A 25480-nucleotide genomic window follows, 5' to 3' on the forward strand; every position below is an offset into this window, starting at 1 on the left:
ACAGGTGGGCACTGGGGGCTACCTCAGACCCCTGTGTTTATGTAGAAAACACTTTATACATTGAGCCATCTTCGCAGGCACTAGAAGCCTCTCTGGATACTCTGGCGAACCTCCACCTGCTGTAAAGAACATGTGGCATAAAACACAGCTGCTCTCTTCGATAGTTCTTTTCAATTAATGATTTTTATTTATTCTTTTTTTTTAAGACGGGGCCTCATGCTGTAGCTTATTTTTTCTAAAGATTTATTTATTTATTATGTGTACAGCATTCCTTCCATGTGTGCCCACATGCCACGGGGGGGGGGGGGGGTGGCGGGGAGGGGCAGGTCTCATTACAGATGGTTGTGAGCCACCATGTGGTTGCTGGGAATTGAACTCAGGACCTCTGGAAAAGCAGTCAGTGCTCTTAACCTCTGGGCCATCTCTCCAGCCCCCATCATGCTGTAGCTTAAGCTGGCCTCAAATGCATGACAATCCTCCTGCCTCAGCCTCTGGAGTTCATAGGCTTGAGTCAACACGCCTTGCTTCCTAAGTGGTTTCTAAGTTAGACATCTTGCTGTTGGGAAGGGCTGTGAGACCGGCCTTCTCTAAACATCTGCATAGAGCTCATCTGCTCTCTCTGCACCATGACAGAAAATGACATGAAAATATTTAAAGTGCGGATGATGTTGGTGTATAGTGAATGTCAAGATGAGCACAATGTTATGCCAACATTTCCAGAGGAGGAGTCGGGAGCCAGGAAAACATTCAGCCTTTAAAACAACAGACTAGAAACAAGGCTGCACCGACCTCAGGCAACAGACTCCACGGAATGAGCAGAGGCCCAGGTGCTAGGCGACCCCACGGAGGACTCCCCCATGTAACGCGTCTGTATCATTTATATACTCTGTGTCAGATGAGGCATGAAATTTAAAGCAGAACTACAGTGCACATGATTGATTTTTCTTGGCAAAAATTAAAACACTCATGGAAACTTTAGTCCACAAGTAAACAGTGACGTGGAAAGAGCAGCAAGACACAGCATACTGGTGCGGACTCTCCCAAGGAGGCGAAGCTGTGTGGCTGCTTTGTATTTACAATGTGATGCGGTCTGTATCAAGAAAACTCCCTATCAACCAAAGTAAATAATTACAACAAGCCATCAAATGAAGGCTATAAACAGTCTTGGAGCGGTAAGACAGGAACGCCATACACAGATGCTGAAAGGAAAGAGAAGCTGCTGGATTTGGAAGCCTTTTGCTGAAACGTAGCGGCTCTGGGTCCAAGATATGAGAGGCCGCCTTGAAAGCCATCAAATCTGGGGCTGGGAGAGAGAATCTGGAACTCAGTTGCCAAAAGCTGTAGCTCAAACACAACTCCTTGCCAAAACCAAGTGAGATAGACAGAAAGATGCTGGGCTAAGGGACACAGGGCATTTTCAGAACATGGGAGGTGGAGGCAGGAAGGGGCATCAGTGATTCAAGGCTAGCCTTAGCTGCATAGTGAGCCAAATAGCTCCACATACTACATAGTGAGGCCAGCCTGGGTTGAGAGGAGGACGCACCCCTCCCCGGGGGGGGGGGGGCAGGCACAGAGGCAGTTGTGGAAATCTCATGACAGGGTGGACACTTAAACATAAAAGGAAAACCTATTTCAAATTAAAGAAATGGCAAGAGTAAATGGGGCAGGTGGGCTAGATGCAGCCACGTCTGACTCCACCTGAGCTCAATCTCTAGGACCCACGACCTGAAGGCTGTCAGGAACACACACACATTAAACCGTGTAACTCAGGTGTGGAACCATGAGTACCACTTTCAATTGTGGATTGGTGATATTTCCCATTTCAGAAATAGTCACAAGTTAATGTCCATATTGAAAGCAATTAAAAGCCTATACAAAAAGAAGTTCAAATTTTTATTTCAATTAATATTCAATTAATAATATTCGTTAAATTTACTTATACTTTAAAAGAAGAACGAGAAGTGAATCAATTCTACACACTGAGTGATAAAACACACCAAGCACCATTCACAGCGCTGTGACTTTCATGACCCTTCAAGGTTGGAAATATTAGCCCTGTTTCATAGATAAAAAATTTGGTCTCAGTAGCCAGAGCAAGCAGTGTGTCTAAGATTACAGCGGGGAATAATGGGAAGAGGCCATCCTGCAGAGCCTGACCCTAGGTCTTCTATTAGCTCCCCAGCATACAGCTTAGTGATGGAGACCACGAAAACCATCAGAAAGACCCTGGGTTTGATCTCGGCATCCAGTGAATGACTAAATCTGGGGGAAGCGGTGAGCAGTCAATGCAGGTAAGAACAGAAAACAGTGTGAGGTGAGACTGAAGGACAGGACTGTGTAACTCCAGGAGGGAAGAGGATGCAACTCCAGCTGCAGAAGGACAGACAGGACAGACAGACAGACAGACGGTGAGCCTGGAGGAACGGCCATATAAATCTAGAAGACTGCATCTCTCCTTGGTCTTTCTTATTCAGCCCCACAGCCTTTCACTCATCCTCAGTACCCCCATAATAAATGCAATCTCCTCTGTCCCCTAACTCCCTCCCACTAACTTACATTCCAGAAAACAAACAGACAAAACACCACCCATCAATATTTCACGGTGCCAGTGTTCTCTTCTTACTAAATCCCCTCCCAGCCGTTATTACCAGTCTTCTCTGAGCTTCAGTTCCTACCTTCACTATCCAGTTGCTAGAACTTAACACAATCACTACCTCCTCCTGACCACTTCCTATATGTGGTTTTCTATTTCATATCACTTGTTAGTGACTTTCTGGTTGACATCTCTTACCCATAATCAATCTCACCAGGAGCACATGTTTCACCTGCATGGACGCCTTACCATCATTATCCCCATACAAACGCATCAAATCCAGAACCACATATTGAATCATGCTAAGAACATGGGACATCATATCAAGGCCCAGACACACACATGTAATCCCCAGCATGCTAGTTGTGGCTACATAGTGACACCCGGTCTATGATGAGGTGAAGAAAACAGGATAAGTGACAAGACAGAGAAAAAAGAAAAAGGGAAAAATGGGGTGGGGGGATGAGTGGGAAAATGAGAGATCTTAACACATCCCAAACTTTCAGTCCTGTTTTTAGGCCCAAACCTGATGAAGCAGTGTTACTACTTCAACTGATAACAACCCCAACTTTCCCAGCTTTTTGAATCAAATTAATATTAGTCACCCTGACTCAAGCATTCTTTCCTACTGGACATAAAATGTAACCAAAAAAAATTCTGATGGTTCTACCATAACAACATTAAAGAAAGCTGTGGTGGCTTATAGTCCAGCACCGGGGAGTTGACGTAGGAAGAATGTCATGAAAATGGGAGAACACTGGGAGAATAAAAGTGAGCTCTGGGCTAGAGGAGAGACCCTGTGCACATAAACAGGTGTACACACAAGTATGAGCACACATAAACACGTACACTCAGGAAAAGTCTACATAACTCTAAGCAAACCAGCCTAGTTCAGACTCTAGCTCTCTTGCTGGATCTTGTCCATACTCTGTCACTGCTCTCTGTAGGCTTCTACCTTTGCCGTTCAGAGCAACCAAAACACAGTCTATCTTCAGAGTCTACCGTCGTGTCCCCACGTCACTGAGGCCAAGTCAAAGTCGGCCTTAACTGAGCATCTCACTATCACTGGGGACACTGTGCTGGAGCAGGCCAGCCACACTGCTGTCCCCTGCTCGGGTTAGAGCTGTGTGGTCTGCTCTTCTCTGCCTGAGTTTCCCCTCATAGCCATCAGGTATGTGTCCACACATCGCTAGACCTCCGCAAACGGAATGGTAATCTCCAGTTGGAAACTTCCCAGGCATTTCCTAATTTCCTCTACTCTTCTTAAGACAGCATCTCACTGTACAGCCCTGCCTCTGCCTCCAGAGAATTGGGATTAGAGGTGTGAAACACACTCCCTGTGTTCCCTCCGTCCTCTCAATCTGTCCACAGCTGCAGGGAAGCAGGCGGATTCTGCTTTGCTCGCCACTGTTTCACGAGCTCTCAGAAGTGCCTCACCACACATATTTTTTTAAAAAATTAATTCACAGTGGCGGAGTAAGTGATCATTTTACATGAGTCAAATTGAAAAGTAATGTTACCATGAATAAAAATCTCCCGTTCTGACAAGTTATGATTTAAATCTAAATTGCTTTTTTATGTGTGTATAAAAATGCCATAATGCAATTGTTTATGCTAACATAAAAGCTAATTTAGAAAAATAACAAAGTGTACTATTTTTCTTGGAATAACTTCTAAACATGTTTAATGTCTTTGATATTTTATCAACTGGTACATGAGGAACCAAGATAACAAGTGAAAACAAAAAAAAAAAAGATTTTCCCATCTTTGCGGTCAATAAAAGATACTGACTGATGTGTCAACATGTAATTATTACATTCAAATAAGAGCAATACTGATGCTTAAACTCAAACAACATCAGACCATGATCAAGAAGTTTAATTAAGAAGCAGAGAAGCTGTAGTGACAACTCCAGTTAAAGAAACGCAAACCAAGATGTCATTTCCCAAGGGGGAAAGCACGGAAGGGGCAAACATCTTGGTAGGGTGGAACTGGGATGGGACACTCTCCACCAGGAAGTTAGGAGATCATGTATGGTTAATGAAAGAAAGGGAAGTAGGGATGACGGAAGAAATAACTACAAGAGATCTGCCATTATGTCTGCATGACAGACTATTTGCAAATCGAGAAAAGGTTGAGTACTCTGTGAATAATACATATTAGCTATAAATAAACACATATACTAAGGAAAAATGATGCTATGGTGCAGTCATATATTTTTTAAAGTGGTGGCATAGGGACACATGAAGTCATATTAAAGTAATACTTCAGTCAAATGTAATTTCAAAACGGTGGTAAGCACAGACAATCTCTGGAGAAACAATAATTGAAGATAATTCAAGATATTATTTCACATAAAGTATGCTATTATTTCATATATAACAAGATGTGATTCCCCATCTAGTGTGATAAGGAACCATCTACACTTGCCACCAGCAGCTGCTCATGACTCTGCTGTGTGTTTTTCATATTTATAATGTTAGTGCGTATTTCTATTAACGCATACGCAAGAATCTCAACATAAGACTCATTTTTCTCTAAAGCCCAAGGCAACGAGATAGGAAAAGAAAGGATATTTACAAAGAATATATTTCAAATAAATAAACATCCTCTGGAAAACTTAAAAAAAAAAAAGACAAGAATCCTAACCTAAGCTGGATTGGCTCCAAAACACTAAAAGGAAATACCCCTATATCAGTTGTTATTTAACAGTTTCCTTTACTTCGCTAAAAAGAGCGCATACAAACAACGCAATGCAGCCAAGACATGATTCATTTTCGAGATGAATCCCTCCCTGCTGCAAGGTTTACATTGTTTTTAACCAGCATCAGACTGTTTACCCGCACAAACTGTAAATACATCATTTTTAGAACTAACCAACAACAATGCCCATTTTGTTTTGACAGAGAAGACACAAAGTGAAGATGAAGAGAGACAACCACTGCTGCGTGAGCCATGCCTCCAACATGAGCAAGCCCGAGAGCGAAGGACCGCGCCATGAACAAGCCCCAGAGCGAAGGACCGCGCCATGAACAAGCCCCAGAGCGAAGGACCGCGCCATGAGCAAGACCCAGAGCGAAGGACCGCGCCATGAACAAGCCCGAGAGTGTCAGCAAGAAACAAGGCAGCTGAAGCAGCTAGAAGGCACAGAAATGGGAGGGGGGGGCTGAGGTGAAGACTAAATGGTCAGAAACAGCTTGAAGCCTAAGTGACTCCCTGCTTCAGAGGGGGAACTGTTTTCGAGATGGGCAGTGACAGACAGTAGTATGTCTGTGTTCCTGTTTAAATGCTACTTTATTTTACATGAGTGGCAACGCTCCAGAAAACAAGCCCCAGCATGCTAAGTCTTTCTGAAGGGAACCGGGGTCAGGAACCGAGTGAAAATAACACATCTATAATACAGCTCTCTAGAGGCTGAGGCAGGAGGATTATGAGTTCAAACACTACTGTGGGTTGTATTTCTGAGACTACATCTGAAACAAACATATAACTTTATAAAAATGAAAAAAAATCATAAAAGATGCACCTTAAGGAATGACTCAGAACTTCCACTCAAAAATGAATATACACATTTAAGAAGAAACACTGGAAGGACTTCATTGCATCATTAGAATTAGTAACCTCCCAAGCAGAAACCACACAAGTGTACTTCAGAATGGTCGGGCACAATAACCAAACAGTGGCATGTCTGCACAAGGGAATGGGGAGCAGATGAAACACGTTTCAAAACAACTAGCCTCAAACACCTCAAAACTGATCGAATGAGCATCATCCACATAAAACAACTCTCAAAACAAGAAGGAAAGAAGGGTGTGGGCTGGCAGCCCAGCGCTGAGGAGTCAAAGTATGCCTCGGATACAGTTTGAAGTTGACTCTGTCAAAAACAAAGCCAAATAAACCATCCCGCAGCATTAATAGATCTTACAAAAACACTCCACTATATATAAGTCCATGAACTTCAAATGGAACACCTTTAAGGGATTGCTAGAGTAAATATATTTTTAAATGCAGGTGGACGCTATGAAGTTCAGAATTGTGGTTTAATATCATAAAGAGGTGGACAAGAAAGGACTTTGGTGATGCTCCATTTATTGATCAGGATGATGGTATTGGAATGTGACTTTTTGTTCTGCTATAACGTACTGGGATGAATCCCAGAGAGCATTACAAGAACACAGCTCAAGACAATACCATTGTAATAACAATATTTCCTACTGAACTGCAGTACCAGCCCAGTACACAAAGGAATGCATACTCAAAGATTATGAAAGCAGACTTAATCTCCAATTGAATACTCTTTATATACTTAAATGCAAAGCAGTTACAATACCATGAAAAGATCACCATTATCATTTTGGTTCACACTTTTGACTTAATAAATATGAATTTCTTAAATGTGCTTAGGACTTAACCAGAGCACAAGCAGATTATAAAAATCTGCATCTAATCCCAACTCAATACAATTGATGTCATAGAGCCAGCAGCAGCAGAGAGGAGAGTGAGTTTACCATGCAGTGGGGAGCCGGAAGGACTGCTGGATAAGCCAGGAACGGGACTACAGCGGCCGCCTTGCTTAGATGTCAGTTCTTGCTCAATCTCTTCCAGCCCAGCACTCTTCTGGAAACGGCTCATGCGATTCACTACTCGTGGTGACATGTGTGTGCGGACACAAGGCTGGCCACCGTAGGGATTGATGGGGAAAACGTGGGAAGTACCACGGAGGGTACTGACCACCACCCAGCGACAATCATGGCTGAAACAGATGTCCTGAACCTAAGGAGGAAAGAGACAAAAACATCTGAGGTCACTCAGGTTTACCTAAGGACAGGTCAGAACGTAAAAACAAATTTGTGTAAGAATGGATGACAAATCTAAAACATATTTTACAGGTCACCAGGACTCCATATGGGGATCTGACTTTTAAAACCTGGAGTAGAGGGTTCCAGTCTCTGCTGTTTCAGGTGAAAAGGCAAGAATCAGGACCTCTGTGGTCCTCCTGCAGCTGACTCACAGAGCTCTGTGAAACAGGTACTGTGTTCCACAGGCTGGGAGTGGCTCTGTGAGGAGAGGGCCTGCCACAAAGCCTAGGTCCTTAGTTCAATAAGGGGGAGCAAGGGTCTAACCCAAGTGCAAGCTGGGTGGGTCCAGGGAGTGTGCTAGTCAGCTGGTCCACCCAATCGGTGACCTCCACGTCTCAAATGCTAAGGGGGAGAAATGAAGACACCTGGCATCTACTTCTTGCCTACACACACACACACATATACACACACACACACACACACACACACACACACACACACACACACACACGCAGAGGGGGGAGAGACTATATGGTTCATTCTGAGTGGATTCTATTAATTATAAAACAGTAAATACTTCAGAGTAGAGTACCTTTAAAAATGTAGAAGGTTAGTAATTCATTCATTGCTCAAATACTCATGACCTATCTCACTACACCCCAGGAATGGGGAGAGCAGTGTTTGTGGAATGGTTTTCAGGAGACAAGAGTCCTTGTCTCCACAAATAACACAAAAGGGCAGGGCTGGGGTGTCTTAGGCATCAAGACGAGATACTTCAACACAGTTTGGTGTGGGTGGCGCTCAGGAACTGAGGCAGGAGGACTGTGTGGTTCTAAGACTACGTGGGGGCTACACAGTAAGATTCCTTAAAAAGGAAATGTTAAAACCAACAAATGAATTAAAAGAGTAAAGAGTTCCTTAGAGACCCCCAATGTCACAGTGGCAAGATTAATGGAACTTCCTGCAGTCACTGTGCTCTGTTCTGAACTCAGGGATGGGACAGAGCACACTCAGAAATGTGCTCTAGATGCCACATTTCTAAAGGCTGTTGAAGCAGACATGGGGACACATGCCTGAGACTCCAATACTGGGGAGAGGCTGCAGCGGGAGACTCACAAGTTCAAAGTCTCACAGACATAGTGAGACCCCCTCTCGGAACAACAAAATAAGTCCCACTCCCCAGAGAGAAAAAATGCTATGAAAACGCAATGAAGAATGGATGTGCCCACGAGCACAGGGAATGCATGTGCCCACGAGCACAGGGAATGCATGTGCCCACGAGCACAGGTCCTTTACACCTAAAGTCACTTGCTGGAACTCAGCACACTTTGTACCAGGCCAAGCAGGAACATTTCGGCTCCACAGAAAGGGACAAAGGGAGGGCATTATGGAACTGCTTATACTGAAAAATAGTAAGGTCTGGATGATGGCTGATTCTTTGGACTGTTAAACCACCTTCAAAGGAATTACAGAGTAAATGAAAGCAGAAGAGGCCTCAGAACTCTATGATAAAGGGGTAAGGTTGCTCAGGTCAGGAGCTAGCACTGCTACCGTTTATATGATTCTCCGCAATTCCCAGAAAGCTTTCAGGAAGACCTGCCCATGAGCTCATGAGACCGGCGACATGAAAGCTCATCTGAAACTCAAGGGCAGAGAGATGCTTGTGCTGAAGGTGCAGAATGGCACTCAGGCTGCGTCAGGGAGGTAAACTGAGGCAGGAGCCCTATCGGGGATGTGAGAGGCACCAGTCTGGGGTCTTGAGTGAATGGACAGAAGGAGAGGGAATGAAGCACCTCCATTCACAGCCGCTTCCTGTGGGGTCACACACAGACACACCCCATTTCCACTACCTTGTCTTCTACACAATGGACTGCACCCAGCCTCAAACGCCAGCCAAGACAAACCCTGGCTGATGCTGCTCGTCAGGCATTTCATCACCATGAGAAAAGGAACTAAGACTTGGTGATAACACAGGACTGTCAAACATAAATCAAACACCCAGAGATGACTATTTATCACCGAGGAATACATCTAAGCATTTATTAATGCATAATAAAATATATCACATAAAACATACAAGACTAAAAAATAATAAAAACAAAATAACCATTTGACAAAAAAAAATGTATGATCTCTTTCCCCTAACTTTTAGACATAGCTTGTATCAAAGAAAGGCAAGGGCTGGAAGGGAAGCCTAGGCTCCTTTTCAGCTCAGCTCACGACTGGCATTAAATTAAACAAGACTTAAATAAAACATAAGGGAAGGTCTGGCTAGCGAGCCCCTCCATTCATAAAAACCCAGGGGCTGTGTGGCTGGAGCCTGGTCAACACTGAGAGTTCCAGGCCAGCCAAAGGTACAGAGTGGGACCCTGTCTCAGAATCAAAGAAAAGGGGGAAATGTACCAGCATTGACTTAGTCTCATTTTTCCCGATAAATTATATGTTTGAATATTTACATCTCACATTTGTCTCACAGAAACAGAAAGAACATGGACTATCGGTGAGCAAAGAGGTTCTAGAAAGCAAACGGATTTGTTCCTTAATACATGCAGCGGTGGTACTACAGTTAATTCTAAATTACACAAATTCTTCTGGAAATGAGTAATTTATGGTATACATTACATTGACTTAAGAATCCAATTTTAGCCAATCAATATTCAATGCAGCCAAAAATACCTGTATTTGTGGAACATAAAATGTCTAAAGTGTTTATAAATGACTATTCAACATTTTATTCAAACCTAAAAATTCCATTTAACTCACACACACACAAAAGCAAAGTCAAAGGATGTGAAACAAAGAATTGAAGTCCTGCTGTTACATCCTGGCATCTAAAATGCAGAAGAGAGCACTTCGGACTCTTCAAAACTTATGCTATTATCCCATCTCAAACTTCAGCTTTAAAAAGTTATTTTAAACCAGATAGTGGTGGCGCACACATTTAGTCCCAGCACTCAGGAGGCAGAGATGGAGAGATCTCTGAGTTCAAAGCCAGCCTGATCTATGGAGTGAGTTCCAGGGCAGCCAGGGCACCACAGAGAAACCCTGTCTCAAAAAAAAAGACAGGGAGGGAGGGAGGGAGGGAGGGAGGGAGGGAGGGAGGGAGGGAGGGAGGGAGGGAGGGAGGGGTTGCCTTTCATTTCTGTGACAGTCACCACAACAGACTGGGAAGGAACAACACTGGGAGTGAGCAGCACAGGCACAGCAAACGTCATGCGGGGAAAATGGCAATAACGTGAACATTTGTATTTAAGTAAATTTATAAACTGAGAAAAATCCAGCAATTCTTCAAAATTCACAAACAATCAGATACAGCCAAGGAGAGCAGCCACCTGAGAGCTTATGACCTTTTGTTTAAGAAAAAGAACAGTCAAGAGACCCCACAGTGATTGTTCTGAAGCTACCACACTGTGACAGGGCACGGTCTCGGTCAGACTATAACTTGAGAACAGGCTGTCAGGAATCTGCGGCGTGTCACTAAGTTCTCTTCCGTGACCTAACTGTGAAAAGAGTAAGAGACAGACAGGCTAATGAGAAAAAAATTCCCGAAAACGTGCCTGACAGATCATCTTATAAGAATGCCTACACTGCTGAAGAGAAAGATAATGAATCTGTTCTCATCAGAAGCAGAAACAAGGACTGTGATATAGTGCTGCATGCATGTGAACACAATCAGAAACACACACATGCATGCATGCATGCACAAATGTATGCGCTCATTCAACAAATGTAATATATAACTGGAATTAAAAAGTTTAGAATAAGAGTTGGGTACTGAGGCCCGTGCCTTTAATTCCAGCAGAGGCAGAGTCGAGCCAGGCCTACCTAGTAAGTTCTAGGACAATTAGGGCTGCACAGTTCCATATATGGGGGAGAGAAGAAGAAGTTAAAGTAAGACAGGTGTGGTGGCACACACCTGAGCCTTGGGAGGTAGAGGCAAGACAATTGAGAGTTCAAGGCTAGCCTGGGCTACAGGAGACCCTGTCAAACACATCAAGTTCTACAATAGATCCCAAAAGCCCTTTAAGAGTGAGCGTTCCCATAAACTACGGAAGTGAAGGCTGCAAATAAAAGTGATACAAAGAAACGAGATCAGTATTTTTAAATTGGCGGTACATACTAACTACACATACAAAAAAAACCCAAGAATTTAGTGCACACACATTCACAAAAATGAATGCATCTAAATTTGACTTATCTAAAAGAGACTGGTGGAAACTGAATGTGTCAGCATATACCAGGTTCCTGTGGCCAACTACCCATCCTTGGTGGAGGGGACGGAGGTGCAGACAGACACGCCGAAGACTGAGGGTGAGACACGACTCTACAAAGAGGAGAATCCAGCTGCGCATGTACGTTCCCTGAACCTACCACAGCATCTTGGAGCTGTGGATCTGAGGCCAGAGTACTCACCAATCCACAAGCTTGACTCGGTTACCACCCCGAGAGTGGCTGCTGCCACGTCATTTCCACTGTCATTGGGAAAAGGGCTAAGGCTCACACTGAATACACTATTCCATGTTTCTCCAGGGGACCCAGACAGGAGTGTGTGAAAGAGCAAGATGACTGGCCAGCCACACAACACCCAGGAAGATTGAACTGGATTAAATGCTTCTTTCAGACAGCTCCACCACCTTCACTGAGGACAGTTTCACAACCAACCACCTACCAGGCTTCCATTTCTTTCCTGTGCTGTTCATCAGGACCAACAGCAACTCCAAAGAGTGTTTGGTGAGGTTAAGGCTGCTGAAACACAATGTGCTATCCCAGCGCAACATCGCCACCTGCCTGATAGAACAGCCAAGTACACTCGCTTTTTAGAAGTCAGCTTTTAAAGGACCCAAGGAGGCCAGAGACCATCCAGTTCTACTTCTGGATGGGTGAACTTGAAGGAGAAAACCAAATGGGATCGAAGGTTCAAAGGGGAATGGGTAATCGCAAGGTCCCGGCATCCTACGTTACCCTCCTGCTATATAAAACCCTGCCTTGGGTTCAGGAGCCCCTTGACACACTGAACTCCTCTCCAGTGCTCATGGATGGCTTTGTTAAGATAAACATGCTGTGTCCCCTCAGTCAGGAGAGCTGTTTAACCCCAGGAAGTCAAGAAGATTGATGTAAACAGCAACCAGCACAGAGGAATAAAGGAAGCCCACCTCTCCTGTTTTACTCTGAGAGACGAACAGTGTCAGTGGGCTAAGCAAGCCCATTCATTTATGTATTGTCTACAAATACTCCTGATTAACACAGTGGATGAGAGAGTCTAAGAGCAAGGATATAAGCAGAAATGTCCATTATGTTCAATAAACTGAATCTATATACAAAATTAGGAAGGGAGACAACACAGATGAGAAAGACCCACAGTGACAACAGAGACAGAACTGGTGAGATGCGCCTGCAAGTCAAGGGATGCTAGCAGCACCAGGAGCTCCACCCAAATGTGCAGTGTGCCACCTTGATCATATCTCAAATTTAAATTTTTTTTTTGGTTTTTCGAGACAGGGTTTCTCTGTGCCTCAAATTTAAATTTTTGGGGAAGGCAATTTGAAAAGTATGAACAGGGTAGCAAACGTCTTGTAATCACAAAGCACCAGAGGTGAGGGCAAGGGGATCTAGAGCTTGTGGTCACCTCACAAACATCAATATGGTTTCAAGGACTGGGGGTCAGCAGGTCAAAGCACAACCCTGATGGAGAAAGCACAACACAAATTGAAGGAGAAAACTCATTCTGATTGCCACAAGAAAACACACACACACAAGAACACGTGCACGCACACGCGCGTGCATATACACGCCAAGGACTTAGTGAAGAATGTTAGTTGAGTACAAGCACTCCTTACTCACTGCTTCCTGTCTGTGGACAAGGACAGACTGCCTCCTTCTTCGAGCCCACACCTTTCCCAGCACAATGGACTGCATACCCCAGAGTTGGAAGCCAAAACAAAGCCTCCCTTCCTCAGGCCGCTTTTGTCAGGGCTACACACAAAGTAACCACTACACTGGTCAACTAGACTAGCCGATTGTTCTTTTTTTTTTTTTTTTGGTTTTTCGAGACAGGGTTTCTCTGTGTTTTTGGTTCCTGTCCTGGAACTAGCTCTTGTAGACCAGGCTGGTCTCAAACTCACAGAGATCTGCCTGCCTCTGCCTCCCAAGTGCTGGGATTAAAGGCATGCGCTACCACCGCCCGGCCCGATTGTTCTTAAATTGAGTTGTGGATGCAAGACAGCTTCTATCTCTTTTTTTTCTCTTAATGGTTTCTTTCAAAGGGCGAAATGTTTCACTTTGATGAGCCCAAGTTTATAAATTGCATACTTTAATGGATTTTGCTATTAGTGTCTTATTTTTAAAAATCTGTGCCAAACCTAAGGAACATTAGTTTCTTCAGTATCATTTTAAAAGCTTTATGGTTATTGGTTCATGAGTGCCCATCATTCCTCTGAGAGAGTTTACTTAGTCAACAAGCACCTGTGTGTAAAGCCTACAACTCAACAATCACTAATTCTTTGGCTAGAAGGTTTTGTTTTGTACTGAGACAGGGTCTCACTGTGTATCACCGGTGGACCCAGAATTCACTATAAAGACCAGGCAGGCCTTGAACCTGCAGTAATTCCTGCCTCTCCCTCCTGAGTGCTGAGATTTTAGTCAGGCACTATATGGCACTTGACTCACATAAATTCAGTAAATCTTGCTATCGGGTAGATGGCAAACATTTTTACATTGTAAAACTAGCTGATAAATGCTACAGGAAAAGAATCTCACTAACGTTTTGATAGAAGTTACAAACAAACTTGGGAGGAATTGACATTGAAAAGCTAACTATACTCCAGGAAGAGAAAACAGTTGAACATTCCATAGCCAGGCCTTTCTTTACGCTCAGCAATGCTTTCTAGTAGTTTTTAAGGCAGAGTCTTAATAATTTGCCTAGGATGGCCTTGATCTTAGGACCTCCCTGTTTTGCCCTCCTGGGTCAATGGAATTCAAGACCTATGTCACTAGACTTAATTTTTATGAACTAATCTTTACCTTTCAATGTTGTTGCCGGGCGGTGGTGGCACTTGGGAGGCAGAGGCAGGCGGATCTCTGTGAGTTCGAGACCAGCCTGGTCTACAAGAGCTAGTTCCAGGACAGGCTCCAAAACCACAGAGAAACCCTGTCTAGAAAAACCAAAAAAAAAAAAAAAAAAAAAAACCAAATCAATGTTGTTAAAACAATTTACTATGTGCATTTTTTAAAAGAGTAATTTGTATTTTTTGCAAAGACCAATCCTGTCTTTCTTGAATACAGCTTTTTCCTTCCCCGCTGATGGACGCTCCTTCCACATTCTCAAAGGTCCTGGTCCTCGCTGACCTCTACCATTTTCCTTCCTTCTTGTTCTCTGTCCTCAGAATCTATGACCTCAGTCTTCCAGAGCTGAAACTATCTCACTAACTCAGGGAGACACCAAGCACAATGGGACTTCCTCCTCCCTGTCCTCAGTAAGACCTAAGGAAATAAGAAAAGATCCCTACTTTTCTAGATAATCAACCTGAAGTTTAAGGAAAGTAATCTGTTTATCTCACTCAAGTACACCAGAGGGTGGAGAAGCAGAATGCAAAGAGATGACTATGACAAAGTGTGTTTTCAGAGACGAGGAAGGCACAGAAGCCAAGCACAGGTGACAGTCGAGACCTCTGAGAATATAAGAGGCCCTGGGAACTCCACACTTCCATAGTTTGTGAGCTCTATCTTAATAAAATTGAGTTTTGAGGGATAGGTTGAAGAAAATGGCATAACCAACCATGCATAAGCTTACCATGTGTTCCACAAATCACGGAAAAAAGTGGCATGTCTGTATCAGTATATGCATAAGTACACAGTATTTGGAATATATAGACACTAAAAATTAATTTTTATCACAAATGATAGTCTTAACTAAAATATTATAACAATATAAATAATTAGATTCATTTCCATTTCAGAACTAAAAAAGGTATTCATTATACTACTTTGCAAGCCTGTGGAAACATTAATATTTACATGTTTCAAAAATGAAATTGCTATTTATCCAATGGACTACGGAAAGGAAGGCAGTGGGCACCGTGAGGCACGGCAGAGTCTGCTAACAAGGGATCTGCGCAGACGGCTTGAGTAGCCACGCTGGAATCTATCAGCGAGGGATCTAGCAGTGAGGTTCATTCTGCTGCTGGAGCAAGGACATTCTTCTCACGGCATGTGTGCTTCAGGAGGAAAATTACTGTCAGATGCAGAGGATATCCCCAGTCAAAGACCACAAAACAACTTAATTCAACGTAATTAGATCCATAGACTTTATTTTCTTCCCTTGCCTGATTAAAGTGCCCTTGGAGTTCTTGGAAGAATTCAGAATAATATGATTTTTCAAGTATTCAAAGATGTCCAGATAAATCATGTGCCAGACAGATTTCATGATTGGTATTAAATTTTATCAGTTCAAAATAATTTTCGGCAGGACCTTATAACAATTAATTTTATGGTTACCAACTTAAGTCCTTCTATCTTTATGCTTGCTTTTAGAAATTCCAAATTACAGGGTAGGTACTGGAGCAACATTGTTGTAGACAGTTCTATTCCATTTGCCTGCCTGACAAATGGGTATACAGTTGGCAACACCGAACCTTTACCACAAAACCATGCTGGCCCTGTCCTGCGATGCAGTGTCACGAGGAACCTTACACAAGACTGCTATTCCTCATTGAACTTCCAGGTAAGCTAAAAACAAATAGCACTGATAAAAACCAGGCATCAAACAGGGGCCAAGTGCTCAAAACATTCAAATTCTTAATGGTTTTGCTGAGGCTTGGGGATGCCTATAAGGCAAATACATTTTTAAAAGAGAATAAGGAAATGAACTGTGTCTAGAGATATGAAATCTGCACATAAGAAAACTATCTAACATAATACTGCTGCATAAAACACAACGCAAAGGCCGGGCAAAAAGCAGTCAGTTCTACATCAAAGAATGCTCAAAACATGGCCGAGATATTTCAAGACATTTCTGAGCTATATCTGAGGCCATGTTAATGGGTGCCAGCTTGCCAAATCTGGACCACTCTGAATGCTAAAATAATTATTGAACAAATACATGCCTTTTGAAGAATAAAGAAAACCATAAAGATATACTGGTGTCCTGATCAAATTATTAGCAAAGCTCCATCTTTGTATTCCCATCAGGCAGAGGCAGGAAGAAGGAGGCTTCCAAGGAATGTGGTGAGCTTACCTCAAAAGCACAACCCAAGTTACCAGTGAAAGCTATACTCTACCCCACAGAATAAAATGAGAACACTAACACCTCTACGACAACTGAGGAATATTCTAGAGAAGAAATGGGATGCAGCATTTAATGTGCTTAAATCATAAACAGCCAAAAAATAATGAACTGTTCCAGAAGGAACTAGACTAAAAATATGGCCATTCCTTTTCCTGGGGTAAAGCCTTGTTCCAGTTGTTGAAACAACTAATGACAGTAAGCTGGGGGTTGACAGTTACAAGAGCAGAATTTTTTACTTGGTATTTTAAGGGCTTCTTAGGGCCATGCTATCTTCCACGGCTGGGCTGGGCTGCAGTTCTGAGGCAGAGTGCTGGTAAGGCAAAGAGGTACTGAGTTTGCCCAATCGGCCAGTTCAAAATAAAAAATTAATTAAAAACCTAAGAAAAATGTGTCTGGCTTTGTGAAGGGCCTAAAATAAACAAGAGTCAATAAGGTACAACATATTTTAAAAATAAAATCGTATTATTTATTGAGACAGACAAGTACTATAAAGTTAAAATAGTTTGCCATAATAAAAAAATAAGCTTAGTTGTGTCTCCCAAATTCCACATACAGAGTCTCACAGGCTGCTCTCAAACATCATTATGTAACCCCAGCTGGTTCCTTTTGCCTTCACCAGCGTGAGAACACAGATACTGTTACCATATCTAGTAACAAATCCGATTACAAATGCCGCAATGTAGCAACGTGTGGTAGTGTGCTGGGAGGAGCAGAGCCACCAGCTCTGTGAAAACAAATCACCAATGCTGATTTTAGGATAGTGAGAAAAATAAAATAGACACTGTGTGCACTGTGATGTTAGAATAGAATGCTGAGTGGAGGAAAGGGGGACAACAAGGAAGAAGGGAAGAGGGAGGAAGAAGGGAACAGGGAGGAGGAAGAGAAGAGGGAGGAAGAAGGAGAAAAAGAACAAATGAAGACCACGATGATGATGACAAGGATGAAAACTAAATAGATGTAAGGCTCCATACCTAGCACATAATAAAATAACCAATAAATCCTATAAAGAAAAGTATTGTGAAAATTCATGTTAACGTTTAGGCTTCTGCCTCCTGTGCTGGCAGACAACTGTAATCCAAACACTGAGGAGATGGAAGTAAGAGGACCAGGAGATCAAGGCTATCATTGGCTACACGGTGAACTCAAAACCAACCTGGGCAACAAGAGACCCTGTCTCAAAATACATTTAAAACAAACAAACAAAATGGCCAGGTGGTGGTGGCACACACCTTTAATCCCAGCATTTGGGAGGCAGAGGTAGACAGATCTCTGTGAGTCTGAGGCCAGCCTGATGTACAGAGCAAGTTCCAGGACAGGCTCCAAAGCTTAAAATAATCAAACAAACAAACAAATAAAACCTGTCTAGAAAAAGGTCTAGAAAAAGAAGGGAGGGAGGGAGGGAGGGAAACCAAGCAAAAAACCTTCCTATTTACAGTATGGTCAACTGACATAAACAAAACAAAGTCTAGCAGAAGGTCCTCAGAAACAGAGACGAACTGAAAGCAGGGTTTCATTTGTAGCAACAAAGAGTGTTAAAATGCAAGAAGGACAAAATATCTACTCAATTGTCAATGCTTTTTTTTCTAATCTAGGCTTTTCTTTAAAAAAATGATTTGTGTATACTTTTTAATTATGAGTGGTCTGTCTGCATGTAATGTCAGAAGAGGCCATTAGATCCCATTATAGACGATTGTGAGTCACTGTGTGGTTGCTGGGAATTGAACTCAGGACCTCTGGAAGAGCAGTCAGTGCTCTTAACCACTGAGTCATCACTCCAGCCCAGTCAATACTTTTTAAAAGATAACTTTGCTATTTATTAGTATGTATGTGTGTGAATATCACATGTGTACACATGCCCATAAAAACTTGAAGAGAACAATGGTTCTCCTGGATTTTCTGGACTTGTGGCTGAAGGAGGCCTGATGCAGGAGGTGTGAGCTGCCCGATGATGCAGGAGGTGTGAGCTACCTGATGATGCAGGAGGTGTGGGCTTCCTGATGCAGCAGGATGAGCTGCCTGATGCAGCAGGAGGTGTGAGCTACCTGATGATGCAGGAGGTGTGAGCTGCCTGATGATGCAGGAGGTGTGAGCTGCCTGATGATGCAGGAGGTGTGAGCTACCTGATGATGCAGGAGGTGTGGGCTTCCTGATGCAGAAGGAGGTGTGAGCTGCCCAATGATGCAGGAGGTGTGAGCTGCCTGATGATGCAGGAGGTGTGGGCTGCCTGATGATGCAGGAGGTGTGGGCTGCCTGATGATGCAGGAGGTGTGAGCTGCCTGATGCAGGAGGTGTGAGCTGCCTGATGCAGGTTCTAGGATCTGATCTTGGCTCCTCTGGAAGAACAGCAAATGACCTCAACTGCTAAGCCATTTCTCCAGTACTCACCAACATTCTTAACAAGGTGGGTACTTTCTTAGGTACGCAATAGGACAAAATGAGGTATTTTAATTTATTAGAACTCACTCTAGCACAGAGAATATTGTTTTCTCATAAATACTAATCTCCAAATTGATATGAATCTCCAATTATCTTGAATGCCAGATTACACAGAGCAATCCCTTCAGGAAGAATACACAACTTACTTTGGCTTCGGTCTCTCCCCGGTGAAGAGTATACAGGTGGTGGACAGCACTTTGGGATGATGACCAGGGATGAGTCAGAATTTGGAAGACATGAAAGTCATGGCCAAGAGTGTCTGTTGTGACTAAAAGCATTCCTGGAAGATAAAAAGCAAAGGATAAAAATAAAAATGATTATGTATGTGGTTAAGATACTTACAGAACAACACGTAATATTAAGTATTATGAAAAAAGAAAAGGAGATAAGGTTATGAAATAAAAGACTTAAAACAAAGCACATTGTTTCTATGAACATCACACCAATACCAACAGAGTGCAACCACTAAGGAATAGGATGTCTTTACATGAGCAGAGGAAAAAAATTTACATACAGAGCGTATAGTGTTCACAGCGATTGTCAGAACATGTATGATGGTTGGGAAGAAAGCTGTTTTGCCTGAATAAGGATCTGAGTTCAATCCCTGGAATTCAAGTAAAATTGCCTGGTCTGGTGGTACAGCACCGAAGACATGGAAACAGAGAATCCCTGGAACTGGTCGGTCTAGCCTAAGTGATGAGCTTCAGGCCAACAAGAGGCCCTGTCTCAAAGGAGGTGGACAATATCCCCAAGTACAATAGCCGATGTTGTCTTCCTGTCTTCCATAAGCATGGACACATGCACCCAGACACACAATTTAAAAAAGGAACAACTGATGTGAAATCTCCAAGCTATTAAACCACGGAGCTTACTTACACACCCCATCAAGTTCCAACTTACACTGATTAAATTCCTAGGACACTCATGGAATGTACTCATTTAAAATTAGTCTTTGCTCAGTTAGATTGCTACACATTTCTCCTCCCAGCCAGGGGAGAGATGCGCCAAGAGATCAAGACCAGCCTGGACAACAACTGAGATCCTGTACCCAAACTAAACGAACCAACTAACTAAACATTAGGGTAGGCAGAAAGGATTATCAGGTCAAGGCTCTTGCTGCCAAACCTGGTAACTCCAATTTGAACCAGGGACCCACAAGGTAGAAGGAGAGACCCAACTCCCACAAATTGTTCTCTGATCTCTACAAACACACGCACACACACTCACCTGCATTCACACACACACACACACACACAAGTGTAATTTTAAAAATCAATAATGTAAAAATAATTTCTACCCGGACATGATATTTGTTGAAATAACACATTTTATCCATTTTCCACAGCCAAAGGAACAACATACAGAAGGTTATTGTTTAGTAAACATGTTTCTTGTGTGTAATAGCTTGGAGATTTAAACTATATCTACAGAAGTTACTGCTTCAAACATATAAGGCTTTGGTTAAATCTCCAACATGAAAAAAATAGATTAGTAATCAAGGCTACTGTCCCCACAGAGGTGAATGACTTTCTAAAATTAAACTTACCTTAAGTGAACACAGAACATCTGGCAGAGAAAGGCTGGGTGGTTAGACACAGGCATATACTGTATGATTACACCAGGTTCCACTCTTGATCTTTCGGCCTTTCCTATGGTGAGGATTCACATGTACTTCCTGAACATGCAGCATGGTACTGTCATCTGCGGTTACACACGGTCACAGCACACCAGACCTCCCAGTGCTGACAATCACTGCACAGGGGTCTGTAGGTTCCATATGTGTGACCTGTGTGCTTCCGTGCCTGACTACTTCAAATATCAAGACGTTGTTCTTCTTTCTGAATAATATTCCTTCATGTATAGAGGTCCTATATTAATTGATACTTGAACCTGAAATCTGATCTTCCTGCCTGGGAGTAAAGAATAAACCTATCGCACACTGCTTTTTCAGATTACAAACCAATGACTTTAATTATTTCATTTACTCCATTCTAACTTAGTACATTTATCAGTGGAGTTAATGAATTAATCTGCTTGTCTTTACTTTTTCCCCAATGTTTGGCTTTATGTATGTACACATACATACTTCTTTTTTTCTATTTTGGATTCCGTACTACTACTATTAGGATTTCTCTGTTGTCTTGGCTATCCTAGACCAGGCAGTCCACAAACTCAGAGATTAATCTACTCTGCCTATCCAAAGCACATATTATTTCAGGTAAGGACATGGGAGTGCTGGAATTAAAGGCGCACACCACCACAGCCCAGCTCTTTAGAATGATTTTGTAAATTGCTAGAAATGGCGGTGAGCACAGTTCCCAGCTCCCACAAACTGTGCAGTTGAGTTTCCCATATTTGAGGAAACCGCAGAGGTAGGCAGACCTATGGTGCAATAGAAGACAACTACCCTTGTGATCAGGCTATCTCCCTACCAGGGAAGTTAGAAAGCTTTCTTTTTAATTATTTAGCAGCTGGCTTTAAGTTATGGTTCAGAGGGCCCTTGGGATATAAACGGACTGTTCCGGAGCATGTCCTGCATGCACCAGGCTTCCAGCGGCTGTCCCGTTGCATTTTTGTGTCAAGGGCTTTACTGTCTTATAGAAATGAAAGGGCATGAATGGGCAGCACACGCGGTCAGGGCCTCACCGACACCAGAGGATACTGTCCATGTGAGTGTACAATTTCCTTGGTTAAATGTAGCTCTCGGTGACGCCCTGAGTCTCAGATGCCATTTTTCTGGGCTACATACATTTTAGATGATGAAAAGTACCAATTATTTTAAGTTATTTAATAAGGGATAATAACTGGTTAATACACATATTAGCTTCTCTCCCACCAAGCACCCAGTGATGGCAGGAGGTCATTGACACACTCCCCACTCCTTCCTTACTGTGACTCAAGCTATGTGTGTCCATGCTTAGTCACAACCACGTGTTCTATCGAAGGCATGCTTTTCCCACTCCTGCTTTTGGCTCCGTTACAGTAAGTTTTAGTAAGCATTAACTCAACGGCTATCGTCTGATTCTATCTTCCCACCAAAAAAAAAAAAAGTTTTGGGCACTTGAAAAACAAAGAAACATCACAGTAATGGAAGAAAAAAGAGAACCTTATTATTTATACTAAATATACACTCACACACCACAGATGAGCATCAATACACTTTCTTCCAAACAGCATTCTACTCAAAAGGAGCATTTAAATGGAAAGCTAACCAAATCAAGGCCACTACTGTTCTACACGTGAATGGCAATCACACATGAGCATTTCTCAACATGGATCTGTCTAGTTGTTCCTATGTCAACCGTCTTTAACCTATGTGTCAAGACCTGTAAATGCATATACGTGCCTATCTCAGATGCTATCCGCTTCCATTTCTCCAAGAAAATTTGGCTTCATAACCCATAAATGAGTTTACATGCATCACAAAACTTTTCAACTATAAAAATGTAAAAAGGCAGCGAGGAAAGGAAGAGCTAATGTAGGTCTGCAGAGTCAGGTGCTTTCTTTAATTTACCATTTGCGCTTTCACATACATTCTGCAAAGGAAACAGCAAGCTCCTCTCTTCTAGAAAACAAGTTTAAAAGCACATATACATAAAAGGAAAAGTCATGCAGAGTAGACTGTGGCTTCGGAACTATTTATGCGGCATCAGAAGACTAAACCAGACGCTGGCCTGGCCATAAACTAAACCCACGCCCCAAACGAGGTGCCAAGCCACAAAAAGCATTTGCGTCATCTGGGAATACAAGGAAAAGACGGGCTTCTAATTATAGGGCCTGGAAGCGGAAGCCCAGAGTGATTAGCTGTTTAGGCGCTGCTGTGTGTTTATCTGGAAGCTTCCTCTCCCTCACTCTCAGCCTCAAGTTTGATAGATGAGCGTTAGTGTTGGAGGTGGGGATGGAGCTGCTGATGGTACACGGTGTTCTCCAGAATCTGAGGTAGCTGCAGAATGAACATTAAGGCTGTTGTGGCTTCATCAGAACATAAGTCTTTTCAACTGGGCGTCAGCTGGTTAGACCAAAGAGTGAAATTAAAGACTAGCAAAACAGCACTGAGCAGAGGCTATAAAATCTTGGAAACATGATTTTTCTTTTTTCACATATCCTATTTATAACACCTATCTAATTGTGTGGTTCTTTATCATGTACATGCACGGAAATCGAAAGACAAATTACGAGTTACTCACACTCTCTTCCAAAAAGAGCCACAGCACAGACAGCAGGGTCAGAAAGAAGTCTTTGCGGAAGTCATACTGTAGCGGTCATTACAAAAGTCTATATTTTATTTTTAATTCTTACAAGATATTATTTCTGATCAACACTTGCATAATTGCAAACTTACAATGGTATACAGTCAAATTTGGAAAACACAAAAGCAAAGAAATACAATCTCAGTATTGATAGAAATCTTTAACCAGCTCAGACTCCATAAAACTTTTACTAACATGGTGGGTATTAAAGTCGACTAATTGAACACAGGCACATAACAAGGCTCTCAAAGCTCAAGGGCCCATGTACACAGCAGCCATTTCTCAGCGTGCTCTCTCTATGTAGCCTTGGCTGTGGTGAACCTTGCTCCGTAGACCACAGAGACCCACCTGCCTCTGCCTCCCCAGAGATGCGATTAAAGGCGTGAGCCACTACCAGTCACCACCCGCAGGCAGCATCCAGTTCTAAACTAACCCATACTCGCGATTTCTCTCCCCGAGTCATATTTTTTCCTGGTTAGTTTGGCTTGCTTTATTAATTAATTAATTAATTCAATCATTCATTCATTCATGGGGGGGGGGGTGCCTCACACTGTGCAAGCTCTCTGCAATGGGCCTGAAGCATCAGTTTCTTCAGTAAGTATAGAAGCATGTTCTGCAGGCTTTTTAAAGAAACAGATAATCAAACTCAATATATTCTTCCGATTTAGGAGTCCAGAATATAAATCTTTATAAAACACACTACAAAACATCCTGTAAGAAACAATGAAGTAAAGAGAGCTAAGTAAAACAGAGATGATTGATTTGACGCCTTCCCAGAGTTGTCTAAATCTGTAACCAACATAGTTCAAGTTAAATAGATGGTATTACACACATATATTTCACACAGAAAAGTCGGACTCGCTTTTTCTTTAAATCAGATCCAGGATCCTGCCTCTTTGGCAGTTAGAGAATAAAATGTAATAGTTTTGATTTCATTCCCTCGTTCTTTGACCTTAACATCTAGAATTTCTAGGATTATATTAGTTCCTCTGGCTCTCACGCACGATTTTTGTTTCTTTGTTTGTTTTGTTTTCTAATACAGGGTTAGGGTTTCTCTGTGTGGGCCGAGCTGTCCTGGAACTCACTCTGTAGACAAGACTGGTCTTGAACTCACAGAGATCCTCCTGTCTCTGGTTCCCAAGAACTGGTATTGACCAAAAGATTTACCAATAAGCATTGTGAACCTAGGCATGCTTACACAAACCTAATCTCAACACTCAGGCTGAGGGTGCAATATCAAGAGATCAAGGCCTTGCCAGGTGGTGGTGGTGGTGGTGGTGGTGGCGCATGCCTTTAATCCCAGAACTTGGGAAGATCTCTGTGAGTTCAAGGCCAGCCTGGTCTGCAAGAGCTAGTTCCAAGTCAGGCAACAAAGGTCAGGCCCTGTCTCAAAAAACAAAACAAAACATTAATGGAAAAAAAGAGAGAGATCAAGGCCAGCCTCAGCTACAAAGCAAGAGCCTATCTCAGCACCAAAAATAATTACTATAATATTAGTATCTTCAATAGGCTTATGTTAGCATTTAGGAAATTTAATATGCTTTTATCATATTTAGGTATATGTTTATAAATGTTATTTTTCCAAATGTTCAAGTGTATTTTTATTAAATGTCAGAAAAAATTGAATTTCTTAAGTTTTATTAATGTACAATTTATATACAATGATTATATTTGTTTTATGTTCTCATTTTGATGAGTCTAATATCAACACAGTTATTATCAAAAAAAAAAGATAAGAGACCTCAGAGACATACCCCCTAATGTGTACAACTTTCACCTGTCCCTGCCCCTAATCCAGCGCTAGCCCCAGACTGCCTTCCTGTAATGGGGTTCATATCGCCTGCTGAGACAAAAAGACTGTCTAGGGGCTCACGTGGGGTTTTCAAGTCCTATTCACGAAGGAAGAAAAGCATTTGTTCAGTTGTTTATATTACAGAATACGAGATGCTACCATTTCTATAGCCATTCTTCAGGGTTCCCACATTCTGAACATAGCCACCTAAACTGCTATTTATTCAGTATTCAGCACGACTTTCTGTGTGGCTGTTGTACTTCTCTGAGGTGATGATGTAAAAACAAGGTGAATATTGAAATTCATTTTAAAAATGATAATATCTTA

The 25480-nt window shown here is 42.5% G+C and overlaps 1 protein-coding gene across 10 annotated transcripts in view; it reads right to left on the minus strand.

Annotated features, from left to right (window-relative positions):
• Positions 1–25480, minus strand: part of Bcas3 (BCAS3 microtubule associated cell migration factor) — a 499936-nt gene that overhangs the window by 322396 nt on the left and 152060 nt on the right. For all 10 annotated transcript variants that reach the window (XM_075991231.1, XM_075991234.1, XM_075991235.1 and 7 more), the window contains exons 14-15: positions 19258–19391; positions 7102–7366 (exon numbers count right to left, since the gene is read on the minus strand). In XM_075991231.1, the coding sequence (XP_075847346.1) occupies positions 7102–7366; positions 19258–19391 (399 nt within the window). The remainder of the gene's footprint in view (positions 1–7101; positions 7367–19257; positions 19392–25480) is intronic.

This window comes from Microtus pennsylvanicus, chromosome 11, assembly GCF_037038515.1.
Source record: "Microtus pennsylvanicus isolate mMicPen1 chromosome 11, mMicPen1.hap1, whole genome shotgun sequence".
NCBI lineage: Eukaryota > Metazoa > Chordata > Mammalia > Rodentia > Cricetidae > Microtus > Microtus pennsylvanicus.